The 13,095-nt window shown below is 46.9% G+C and overlaps 1 protein-coding gene and 1 long non-coding RNA gene across 3 annotated transcripts in view; both read left to right on the top strand.

Annotated features, from left to right (window-relative positions):
* MMRN1 (multimerin 1) overlaps positions 1-9,513 on the top strand; it is a 71,313-nt gene extending 61,800 nt beyond the window's left edge. For both annotated transcript variants that reach the window (XM_081206949.1, XM_081206950.1), the window contains exons 7-8: positions 4,546-4,695; positions 8,251-9,513. In XM_081206949.1, coding sequence (XP_081063075.1) covers positions 4,546-4,695; positions 8,251-8,672 — 572 coding nt within the window. In that variant the 3' untranslated portion in view covers positions 8,673-9,513. The remainder of the gene's footprint in view (positions 1-4,545; positions 4,696-8,250) is intronic.
* A 44-nt stretch (positions 9,514-9,557) lies between these two features.
* LOC308594424 lies at positions 9,558-12,931 on the top strand. The gene is made up of 2 exons (XR_014011465.1): positions 9,558-10,653; positions 10,742-12,931. It is a non-coding gene; the product is annotated as an uncharacterized lncRNA (long non-coding RNA).
* Positions 12,932-13,095: the final 164 nt, after the last annotated feature.

Here is a 13,095-nt window from a genome sequence, read left to right as displayed (position 1 = left end):
ACAGCATAAGAGGTCTGGGAGAGGCCTCCGGGACAAGACTGCTGGTGCTGCTGCTCGCGTGAGTGTTGGGAGGACCGCTCCCTTTCTGCCAACTCCATCTGGCCTAAGGGGCGGGGCCTGCACTCCTCGCCACAGCATAAGAGGCCTGGGAGAGGCCTCCGGGACAAGACTGCTGGTGCTGCTGCTTGCGTGAGTGTTGGGAGGACCGCTCCCTTTCTGCCAACTCCATCTGGCCTAAGGGGCGGGGCCTGCACTCATCGCCACAGCATAAGAGGCCTGGGAGAGGCCTCCGGGACAAGACTGCTGGTGCTGCTGCTCGCGTGAGTGTTGGGAGGACCGCTCCCTTTCTGCCAACTCCATCTGGCCTAGGGGGCGGGGCCTGCATTCATCGCCACAGCATCAGAGGTCTGAGAGAGGCCTCCGGGACACGACTGCTGTTGCTGCTTCGTGAGTGCTAGGAAGACCGCTCCCTCTCCTGCCAACTCCATCCGGCCTAGGGGGCGGGGCCTGCACTACCATCACAGTTTAGAGGACAGAGCAGCTACCGGCAGCAATGGACAAAATAGTTTTAAATGTTTTAATTGCTTTTAATTTGCAGCATCTTAAATGGGGGTTGTTGTTTTTTATAATATTATATTATTTCATTATCTGCTGCAAATGTTAAAGATGTTTTTATATATTTTAAGGTGTTTTAAGGGTGCTTTTATTGTTAACTTTGTTGTACCACCGTGAATGGTGGTTTTTATTTATGTATTTTTGTTTGTTCCATTTTGTTTTGTTTTTGGGGGTGGACATTGAGTGGGGCGGGGATTGGTTTTGTTTGGGCATAATTGTTTTGGTTGTTTTGTTTTCTATTTGTAAATGGAGGTTAGTATGAGGCTTGGGATTGCGACCGTGGAGGGGCGAGGGAGGTATGGCGGTGGGGGCAGATGTTATAGGCGAAGGGGATCGAGATATGGATATGCTCGTACCCCTTCCAATCTGCGCCCCATCCCGAGAGACGAGGGTAGGGCGAGCAAGGATTACTCACCTCCTTCACTGGTGTTGTGCAATGCCAGGTCTATAGGCAACAAAACTGCTACCCTGCGAGATTTCTTTATCTCGCAGGGAGTTGACCTGGCTTGTGTGACGGAGACCTGGGTGCGCGAAGGGGTAACTGTTACCTTACGAGAGATGGCGCCCCCGGGTTTCTCCGTCCTCCACCAGTCACGGACCGTGGGCCGGGGGGGAGGGGTGGCAGTATTAATCCGGGAAGATTGTTCTTTCAGGGCTCTACCATCGCCATCGATCCCCGGCATTGAATGTGTTGGCCTAGTGTGGGGCTCCGAGGAGAGCTTGGCTGTCTGGCTGGTGTACCGGCCACCTAGCGCACCAGCAGCCACCCTGTCAGGCCTGCTGGAGGCGGTGGCCGGCTGGGCCTTGGAGTTCCCTAACCTATTGGTATTGGGAGACTTCAACTTCCACGCTGATGCCACTCCCTCCTCACAGGCTCTGGACCTGGTGTCTTCCATGGCGACACTAGGGCTCTCCCAGTTTGTTTCGGGCCCCACACATCAAGCAGGCCACACGCTGGATTTGATCTTTGGCGCCGGTATAGATGTGATCATGTCTCCTTCGATGAAGGTGCCATGGTCTGATCACTACGCTCTGAAAGCCAGGATTGACTTTCCACCCCCACCCTGCTTAGGTGGCGAGCCGATTTGGGCTCGCCCGCGGAGGCTGATGGACCCGGATAGATTCCGTCAAGCCTTGCGGGACCTTGCTCCCCCTGGCGACTCATTGACTGAGCTTGTTGAGGGCTGGAATACCCAGCTCCTGGCAGCCATTGATGAGATCGCACCTAAGCGCCCTCTGCGACCCCGCAGAAACCGGGCTCCCTGGTTTACCGAGGAGCTTCGGAAAATGAAGCGGGACCTCAGACGGCTAGAGCGAGTATGGCGGGGTGCCCGTGACGGAGCCTCAAGAACATCTTATAGGGTTTTTATGAAAACCTATGAGATGGCAGTGAAGGCTGCTAAGAAGTCTTACTTCGCGGCCTCCATTGCATCCGCTAGCTCTCGCCCGGCGCAATTATTTAGTATAATTCGGTCTTTAACGTCCCTTGAGGGACAGCCAAATTTATATAACAATCTGACACACAGCTGTGAGGCATTTGCGAGCTTTTTTGCGGAGAAGGTCTTGTCGCTCCGCCATGACCTCCCTGCCAATTTGGATACAATAAAGGAACTGGAGGCCCCTCGACTGTCCTCGGGTCCAGTATTGGACCACTTTGACTGGATATCTCCAGCCGATGTGGACAGATTCCTCCAAGCTGGAAAGCCCACCACCTGTCCTCTTGACCCGTGCCCGTCATGGCTGATTAGAGCGTGTCCAGACGAGGTGCGGGGCCCCCTGGGGGATATCATCAATTTGTCCCTTGGCACCGGGATATTCCCAGGGGAACTGAAGGAGGCGGTGGTGCGTCCGCTCTTAAAGAAAACATCATTAGATCCCTCAGATCTATCCAATTACCGCCCGGTCTCGAATCTTCCATTCCTGGGTAAGGTGATTGAGAGAGTGGTTGCTGAACAGCTTGGTAGGTTTCTGGATGAAACATCTGCTCTGGACCCATTCCAGTCCGGCTTCCGTGCTGGTCATGGGACCGAGACGGCTCTGGTCGCCCTAACAGATGATCTCCGCAGGCAGCTGGATCGAGGCGGGTCAGGGCTGCTGATTCTTCTAGATCTGTCAGCAGCCTTTGACATGGTCGATCACGAACTCCTGGACCACCGCCTTGCCGACGTGGGGATCCAGGGCACAGTCCTTCAATGGCTGCGCTCGTTTCTCTCTGGTCGGGGACAGAGGGTGGCGCTTGGGGGGGAATTGTCATCACGCCACTCCTTGGTGTGTGGAGTGCCTCAGGGTGCAATTCTCTCCCCGATGCTTTTTAACATCTTTATGCGCCCCCTCGCCCAGCTTGTCCGGAGTTTTGGGCTGGGTTGCCATCAGTATGCTGATGACACCCAACTCTATCTGTTGATGGATGGCCATCCTGACTCGGCCCCAGACACACTGACCAGATGTCTGGAAGCTGTGGCTGGATGGTTACGTGGGAGCCGGTTGAAGTTAAATCCTTCGAAGACAGAGGTCCTCTGGCTGGGGCGGGACGATATGGGATCGAGGGGGCAACTCCCATCTCTTGCGGGGGTGCAATTAGTGCCAGCACCGTCCGTTAAGAGTTTGGGTGTAATCTTCGATACCTCCCTCTCTATGGAGTCGCAGATTACAGCTATAACAAAGGCGGCATTTTTTCATCTCCGCCAAGCTAAGCAGTTGGCCCCTTATCTCTCTCGTCCTGACCTAGCCACTGTGATCCATGCGACGGTCACCTCCAGACTGGATTATTGTAACTCGCTCTACGTGGGGCTGCCCTTGAGACTGACCCAGAAACTCCAGCGGGTGCAGAATGCCGCGGCGAGACTCCTTATGGGGTCTCCGCTGCGAGAGCACATTCATCCGGTATTATACTAGCTGCACTGGCTCCCGGTGGAGTACAGGATCAGGTTTAAGGTGCTGGTTTTAACCTTTAAAGCCCTATACGGCCTAGGACCCTCGTACCTACGGGACCGCCTCTCCTGGTATGCCCCACAGAGAAACCTACGGTCTGCAAATAATAACATCCTCAAGGTCCCAGGCCTCAGAGAGGTTAGGCTGGCCTCAACTAGAGCCAGGGCCTTCTCGGCTGCAGCTCCAAACTGGTGGAATGCTCTGTCAAAAGAGACTAGGGCCCTGCGGGACCTGACATCTTTCCGCAGGGCCTGCAAGACAGAGTTGTTCCGCCAGGCCTTTGGTCAGGGCGCAGCCTGACTCCCTCCTCTGGCAACCTACACATAATTCTGCTTAATTGGTTGCCATCAATTTGATTTAATTAATTTTTATAATGAATATTTTTAGATTGTGTGATTATTTTACTGATTATTTGATTGTTGTTAGCCGCCCTGAGCCCGGCTTTGGCTGGGGAGGGCGGGATATAAATAAAATTTATTATTATTATTATTATAATTTCAAGATGCTTCCAGCTCTGCCCTAGGATAATTGCATGGCCTGGGGCAAGCGACTCAAAGGGAGCTCCCCATCTGTAAAATGGGAGCAGGATTGTAAAGCGCTAAGTAGCATATAAATGAGGGATAAAATACTATTTGACAGTATGTTTCGACATGGAGGCTGGGACTGAACGCTTCCCTCATGCCTTGGGTTGGCAGAAATGAGGAGCAATTAGCCAGTCGAGACCCAGTCAGTGGCAGCAAGCAGTGTCTGACTAAATTCCCCAGTGGCAAATAATATTAAGCAAAAACACCACTACCACACAATCCTGGGAAATGGTGTAATTTATATGCAAATAAACAATGGCGGTTGTCTTTCTCCCCATATCGCCTCTAACTTGAGATTCAGATACAGCTAGGGAAGAGTTGGGGTAGGAAGCTGCGATCTGGAAGTCTTTGCAAAGCCTTCCCCGAAAGCTCCTTGCTTCTGTGCCTTCATGTCCTTCTCTCCCATTCAATGCAGGTGATTATCTGAGCTGCAGCAGCTCCCCGTGCCAAAATGGGGGGACCTGTGTCAATGAGAGGAAGAGCTTTGTCTGCGCTTGCCGCTATCCTTTCGGAGGAGCCAACTGCAGCACGAAGATGGTGGCGGAAAACGCTCCTACAAGTATAGGCGAGTATAAGTACGACCTAAGCCATCCCTTTGCTTGTGCCTCTTCTGCTGTAGATCAGAGATTACGAGACCCAAGTTCTCTCTCCTAGTTCCTCTCGACAAAAGCTCCCCAGCGGCAGAGTCATGGCTTTCTCTCTCTCCTTTAAAGCACTCGGTTCATGATGAGAGTCTGCAATCCCCCGTTTTGATGCGTCCCACATCACAAAGTATAAAATTTGATTTCTTTCACAAGCCTGTCCATAAAAAAAAATAATAGCAAGCAGCTCTATGGAGGGATTGAACAAGAGGGTTGTCAGCCGAGCAGCGCTATCATAAATAGGCCAGAGCAAGCTGGCAATTTTTTTGTTACAGAGGCTGTGAAATTGCATTATTGGGAAATTACGCGTTTGACTAAGGCTGCGCCTTCCATTTCAAAATAAAAATAAATAAATAAATAAAGGCAACGGACATTCGAGGTCTGTGTGTGCCGCAGAAGTTCCTTTCTCACATTCCCTCAGGAGGGGAGAAAATGGAATTGGTGCCTCTTGCCTGTGGTTCTTCATGAGTTCAGGAAAGGGTGTGAATCGCACTAGTTTATGTACAATGAGATGCATGTTGGCTCTGTTATGTACTGAGTTCAATAGGATTCAGAATGCAGCAGTCTGATTGGTCCTAGAACAATAGGATCCAGAATGCAGCAGTCTGATTGGTCCGCAGGAGCCACCCAATCCAGCTCCAGGTGGAAGGGAATCCACAACCTGATTGGCCTACAGGAGAATCCCGAAATTAGCCAGTCATGTGGGGCCTACTCTGTAAATAATGTATATAAGGCAGACATTCTGGGGGAACTCCCATTCCTCCTCACCACTATGAGCTGAATAAAGAGCATGAAATCCACTCTCGACTTTGAGTATATTTCAGGCTCCATCTACATAAAAGGGAGCTCTGAAAAAGACTCATCCCTTCTTCGTGCAGCACATAGCTAAACTATGGAACACGCTCCGACAGGAGGCAGTGATGGCCAGCATCTTGGATGGCTTTAAAAGAGGATTAGACAAATGTAATCATTTCACCATGTTGCTTGTGACATGTTCTCAGCACCATAGGTGCCGGCTCCCTGGGGTGCTGGGTGCCCAAGCACCCACAAAATTCCCCACGAAGGGGCCGGGCACCCACAAATTTTGGCACCAGAGCCATGCACGCTGCATGGCACACACGTCCCTGGACACCCACAGTCGTGGGGCCAAGCTGACACTCCTGCTCAGCTCCTTTGGACCATTTTGCACAGTGTGCAAGCAACAACTCGGAGCAGACACTCAATAGGGAGCCACAGGGAGTCTCATGAGGACAGGGTCAGTTCCAAGGTGGATCCCTCCTTCATCACTTGGCAACCCTGGCAAACTTCCCTGAATGCAGAAACAGCAGTCAGTGGCATCAGCCCTCCGATAGATCCACCATTTTTCATTTCCCACAGTAACTCCAATGAAGCATCATTCTGGGGCATTCTGGGAAATTAGAAGAGGAGCTCCCAGACTCAGCTGCCCAGGGCAGTCATTGGGGATGGGGGTAGAATCATAGAATTGTAGAGTTGGAAGGGACCATAGCGGTCATCTATTCCAACAGTGTGGGGATACCTTGTGTTTGATCACAGTCACATCTTCCATTTTTAGGCATTCACCTCAAATTTATTAGATGTCTCCCTCCCAAAGTGATTTATGAAATGTCCCTTAAGTGAGTTACAACATTTGTAACAAAAATAATACAGTGGGTTACAGACCTTTCAAGTTACAGAAGCTTCAGGTTACAGACTCCACTAACTCAGAAATAATACCTCGGGTTAAGAACTTTACTTCAGGATGAGAACAGAAATCACGAAGCGGCAGCGGCACAGCAGCAGGAGGAGGCCCCATTAGCTAAAGTGGTACCTCAGGTTAAGAACAGTTTCAGGTTAAGAACGGACCTCCGGAAGTTCTTAGCCAGAGGTACCACTGTAATGTGGGAGGAATTTGTGTCTGGGTTTGAGCTCTTGCACCAATATAGACTCTGCTCGGCCACAAATGTTCAGTTGAGCCATCACAGTGACACTTGCTATAAAAATGAGCAAGCTGAGATTTGCATTAGGAATACATGAAATCTGTGTTTTATGCCTCTCTCAGCCACAATTTTGTCGTTTCTCAATCTTTTTTTTTACAGTGGTGCAGGCATGGGTTTATATGCTACGGGTGAAGGAAACGAAACAAAGGACATTTTTATTTCCCCATTTATTATTATTATTATTATTAAGCTTCCAAATCTCCCCAATCTTTGCTTGCGAGCAAAATTTTGGGCATATGCAAGCATGTTACATTTGCAAAAATCTGTGACACAGCCATTGGGGGGGAAGAGAATGGCATGAAAGCTTTTCTTCTTAATAATGCAGCACAGTCAAGACTGAAATTTCCTTGCTGTTTCCGAAAAAAAGAAGCATTTTTTTCCCCTATTGGTGCGTTTGACGCTAATTGTGGAGAAAATTGCTTTCTATACAGTACTTAAGAATTCATTCCGCTTTTCTTCTTTAGCTTCTTGAGAACTTGACAGGAGGCCTGGGGGGAAAGTTTACAACCACCCCTGTGTCTGCAATACAGAGTTGATCCCATTTAAATAGGCAATTCCGCTTGAGGAGAAAACAACAAAAGGCAGATCTGGATGTTATGGCAGACGTGGGGTGAACGTCGAAAATAGCAGCCCTACGTGTAGATCTTCCTGCTCGCCTGTACTTACACTCGCTCCGTAACATGACAGCATTGTGCTGGTTTCCTCACCTTTTTGCTTTGTACTATTGGCTGCTGTGGGGCAGGCAACAGGACGGAGTTCACAGTGAGGTAAAGGAGGGAGAAGGTGTCTTATCAGCCCAATGAATTTCAAGTCTTATAACTCTTCCTCAGGCATAAAACAGCTAAACCAAGGATAAGTGGTTGTGACCTTTAAACCCCTAAATGGCTTCGGCCCTGTATACCTGAAGGGCCGTCTCCATTCCCATCACTCAGCTCGGACACTGAGCTCCTGCTCTGAGGGCCTTCTGGCGGTTCCCTCACTGCGAGAAGTGAGGTTACAGGGAACCAGGCAGAGGGCATTCTCGGTGGTGGCGCCCGCCCTGTGGAACGCCCTCCCAACAGATGTCAAGGAAATAAACAACGATCTAACTTTTAGAAGACATCTGAAGGCAGCCCTGCTCAGGGGAGATTATTATGTTTGATGTTTTATTGTGGTTTTTATCATTTCTTGGAAGCTGCCCAGAGTGGCTAGGTCAACCCAGTCAGACATGAGGCATATAAAGAATAAATTTTTATAATTATTAACCATTAGCTATGCTGGCTAGGGTCAGAGGAGATTTTAGGATATTGCAACTTCGAGATCTCCTCAACCTTCATTTCTGAGTTTCATTGGATGTTATGGGGAAGACGGAAAGAAATACACATTTGTCTGGCAATTTCAATAGCAGACCCATGATTGCCATAGCATCTAGCTTCACCCAACGGTTCTAGCAAATGTGCTTATCTTTGCATTATGTTTGTTCCCTCCCCCCCCCCCTTGCAGATTTTACAAAAGGGTCTTACAGATATGCACCAATGGTGGCCTTTTTTGCTTCGCACACCTACGGAATGAATACTCCTGGCCCTATTCGATTTAACAATCTGGATGTCAACTATGGGTCTTCCTATGTCCCAGCAAATGGACGGTTCCGTGTGCCATACCTTGGCATTTATGTCTTCGAATACACCATTGAATCAAACAGCCCGCTCCTCTCAGGCTACCTAGTGGTCGACGGAATAGACAAGCTGGGCTTTCGGTCTGAAAACACGAAGGAGAACAAATACCTGGAGAGAGTGGTTACTGGAGATGCCTTACTGGAACTGAACTATGGGCAAGAAGTCTGGCTCAGGCTGGCAACAGGCTCTATCCCAGCCAAATACCCACCTGTCACTACATTTACTGGCTACATATTGTACCGCACATAAATTCCATTCTATAGAAAAGCGGTCACCCACAATGGAAACTCTTCTCCTTTGCTTCTAATAAAATTAACTCTTGTTTGAGGCTGCCATCTTTTCTTTTAACAGCTGCATGATAGGCAGAAACGAGGCATGAAACCTCTTTCCCAAATCAGCATCTTCGTGCTGTAGGAAGCAACATTCTGCCTGCCACACAGATGTTAAAAGCAGGGGAGGCCTTGTGGAAAATAGGTGATGAGGCCCATCTCATTAGATAGGAGTTACCTGAATGTCAAATTTTGAAAACGGCCAGCTGTCCCATTGCACCTTTGATTGGCAAAATGGAAGTATTTGTAAATAGGTCTCCCATAGTTCTAGGCACCCCATCAGCTGAATGTCTTCAGTATGTCCATTATTTTTATGCAGCTATTTTGCACCAGTATAAAAGAAATGTACAAGAAGTTATGCATGTTATCACCATTGTTTAAGTGAATTTGATTTCAGTTCCTTTCAAGATTCATGTGACGCAGGCTACCAGTGGGTAAAACTTAAGCCTTGCTTTTATGGTCCACCAGCCAGTTGTACAATAGTGGCTCAGGGTGGGGGCAGACATGTTATGTACTGAAGTTCTCACCCTGGGCCAGCAGGGGGATACTGTAGATAGTTATGCAAATGAAGGATCGAAAGTGATGTTCAGTGATTGGATAGTTTGTATGCAAATGAAGGATTGAAAGTGACGTTCAGTGATTGGATAGTTTTAGAAAGTTGCAACAGTTACATTGTTCTGGAGCTCTATATAAGCAGGCTGACTGAGCTCTTCAGTTCAGTTTCTGTCTGGCCTCTGAATAAAGAAGAGCTGTTTGAAGAATCGCTGTGTCGTCTGATATGTTCACCCACAACTTAACAAGACATACACTAAGTTTTTAGGGACCTCTGAATGCATGCTTCACTCTGGAACTGAGCTTACTGCCCTGTCACACAAGGATCCATTCCTGGATTCCCTCCCATTTTCCTTCAGTTCAGCCTTTCACTTCAGCGTGTGGAAAGCTTTTTTGTTGTTGCTCTTGTCAAGCTACTGAGATTCCAAAACATGTGTAGTGTCTACTGCAAATCACTCAGTAGATTCCTTCTGCCCACCCTGTCCTGGCATAGCCATTTGCTCATGTACCAGGCAGATCATGATGACACCATTTTCGATTTTGGGAGGAAGCTGTTGGGATGGCGGGGGCCACTGAGCTGGGAAGGGCACCACCTTTGTGACTGGAATGGTCACATAAACAGACCAGCAGAATGGGACTGCATCACTGGGAGATTTTCCCAACCCAATGGGTCCACTTCTGTGAAAGGGGCATGCTTAGGAAGCACCTAAGCTTTGGAATCCCGGGTCCAAAATGGCCAGATATCATTAGGTTTCACTCTTCATTTGGTTACATAGAATACTTAGTTGAAGAAGCAATGTGCACATAGGCCAAATAAAACCACGCCTGCATATATACTCAATTGGCTTCTGTTTAGTCTCACCACTACCCTTTCATTTTTCTTTGTTCATACCCAAATTTGTAGCTGGTCAGACATGTAAGGTATTCACATTTTACTTTGAAAAGATTCCATCTAAACAGCAGAATTCCAGGAAGTGTAAATTCTCTGTAATTGCGAACGTCCTATAAGTTTTTAATAAATTGTGCGGTGCACACTGAACAGATTAAGAAATCAATCAGAGCACAAAAAGAAATGTGATGCTATGAGGCAACTGAATGGAAGTAGTCAGGGCCAGGCCAAGACATTTTGGTGCCTGAGGCAAAGGACAAGAGAGTGCCCGCTCCCTGGTCCATGTGCAGAAACCAGCTGGGCTGCCACTTGAACCTTAACACTAGTGATGGAATAGTGTCATCCCATGCCACCTGCCCAGCACCTCTTTCTTGAGGGGTACACCTCCTTCTGCCGAATGGTAGGGCCGGCCCTGATGGTAGTTTCTCTTGCTTTAAAAATAGCAGCAATAATTGTTGATGTGGGGATATATATATATAGATATAGATATAGATATATAGATATAGATATAGATATAGATATAGATATAGATATAGATATAGATATAGATATAGATAGATATAGATATATATATATCCTAATTCAAGGGAGTTATATGGTTTACACAGTACACCACTCACAGGGGAGAGCTTTGATGAAAACCTGATCAACAATCCATATATTTAATCTGCGGCTCGTAAATTAGACAATTAATAGCACCAATTAAGGGGTTAACACATTCATTCCCCCCTCACTTCCTGCTGGGTCATATTCTCTGATAATGAATCCATGATGCTAAAATGTTTGGCAAAAAAAAATGGGTGGGAGACTGCGGCAAAGGAACTGAATATTATTTACAACTGCTGTTAAGAATAACACTGGCTGAGCTCATGCTTTGCTTTTTTAATCCTGTCTTCTGTTTATAAAAGTAATCTCCAACATACCATGAACTCTGAATATATATATATATATATATATATATATATATATATATATATATATTCCAACCATTTCTTTCATCAGCTGCACCTTATCTTTCTGTAAATACTTAAAATCCCCCATTTGTCACTAACCTATCCTAGCGTATCATTGAATTTTATCAAATGTCGTGCCCACATGGCTAAATCCCTCCCCACCCCTTGTATGACTTTGTCAGTTTAATAACCTGTTTAGCCCTCTTTATTCCTGCCATGGATAGGGCTAAATAGCGTGGAAATTACTCTGCGGATGAAATTCAAATGACCCACCAGAGACTGCGTCTCTCTCTTTAAATATGACTTTCACTGCCCTTCCTGCCCTCCCTGCTTAATCCTTCAAGCCAGGTCTCCATCTTCAGAGTTGCTAATTGTTTTCTTCTAAAGTCCATTTCTTGATAAGGCTCTCTTGTTGTATATTTTCCTCCCTGATACTAACAAATTTCGTTTCCCCAGAGCAGACCTCTGACCTATAACCCTTTCAAATAAACGCATTTACTGAGAGTATACCTATAATGAAAACCACACCCAATTTGCTTATTGAAAAAATAACACCTATACACACTTCTCCATAGTTGTCCTCTTGAAGCTTGTTGGTTACGAGTAATAATTTAACAGATGGCTATTAAGACAAAATAATGTTTCTAAGAGTGATGCAAGTCTTTTGAGAGTTCTGTTGAACACATCTTTTTATTATTATTCTTCTTTTGGAATAAACAAGAATTAACAAAACCAAAAAAACACCACATCTGCAGTCTTTGTCATGTCGGTTTGTGTACAGAACACACAGCAAGCACAATTTGTGGACACCTCCAGGACCCCAGCATTAATTAATGGCCCCTTCAAATTAAGGCATCCCCAAAAAAATGAATATTGAGCAAATTGGCTTCTGGCTCCTCCTCCACCACTACCTATTAACAAATGTTACATCTTCAAATTCTCCTCCCACTCTGCTCTATCTTCCCCCTCTGACCGCACATCGCCTTCTTCCCTTGGGGGTTCCCCAGCTGGTGCCTCCCACCAGTGCTCTGCATCCAGCCAGTCCATGACCACAACATCACCTTGCCAACAAAGGTCCATATAGTTAAAGCTATGGTTTTCCCAGTAGTGATATATGGAAGTGAGAGCTGAACCATAAAGAAAGCTGATCGCCAAAGAATTGATGCTTTTGAATTATGGTGCTGGAGGAGACTCTTGAGAATCCCATGGACTGCAAGAAGATCAAACCTATCCATTCTGAAGGAAATCACCCCTGAGTGCTCACTGGAAGGACAGATCCTGAAGCTGAGGCTCCAATACTTTGGCCACCTCATGAGAAGAGAAGACTCCCTGGAAAAGACCCTGATGTTGGGAAAGATTGAGGGCACAAGGAGAAGGGGACAACAGAGGACGAAATGGTTGGACAGTGTTCTCGAAGCTACTAATATGAGTTTGACCAAACTGCAGGAGGCAGTGGAAGACAGGAGTGCCTGGCGTGCTCTGGTCCTTGGGGTCATGAAGAGTCGGACACGACTAAATGACTAAACAACAACGACAAGAGGGGCCAGCAGGAGATGTTATGTTATTTCCTGTTACCTGCACATGAGAAGCTTATACTTCTTCTCTTCTTTGGTAATCACTCATAGCCAAGTAAGATTGTCTTCCATGAACATGGCCTTAACAGTGGGAGAAACTTATAAGGACAACCTGAATAAGTCTATAGTTTAATATGGTCCCTGCCATCTATTGGTGATTCTGTAACAATACATAACTCCATTAGTAAAACTCCATTAATAAAAAAATAAAATAACTGGGATGGTGTCTGTTGTTCTTAAGCAAATTATACATGCTTTCGGCATTGCTGTATCCCAAATTGATCTCGACTTGAATTCTGTGCTGATTTTCAGCTGGCAGTGCAGAGACACTGGAAGGAGAAACTTCTTTTGTCTGCTGATGTTCCCTTATCCGAA

Source organism: Podarcis bocagei (assembly GCF_964188305.1).
Source record: "Podarcis bocagei genome assembly, chromosome: 9".
Taxonomy (NCBI): Eukaryota; Metazoa; Chordata; class Lepidosauria; order Squamata; family Lacertidae; genus Podarcis; species Podarcis bocagei.
Note: the sequence above shows the minus strand (reverse complement) of the source record. Positions and strands in the feature narration are given on the sequence as shown.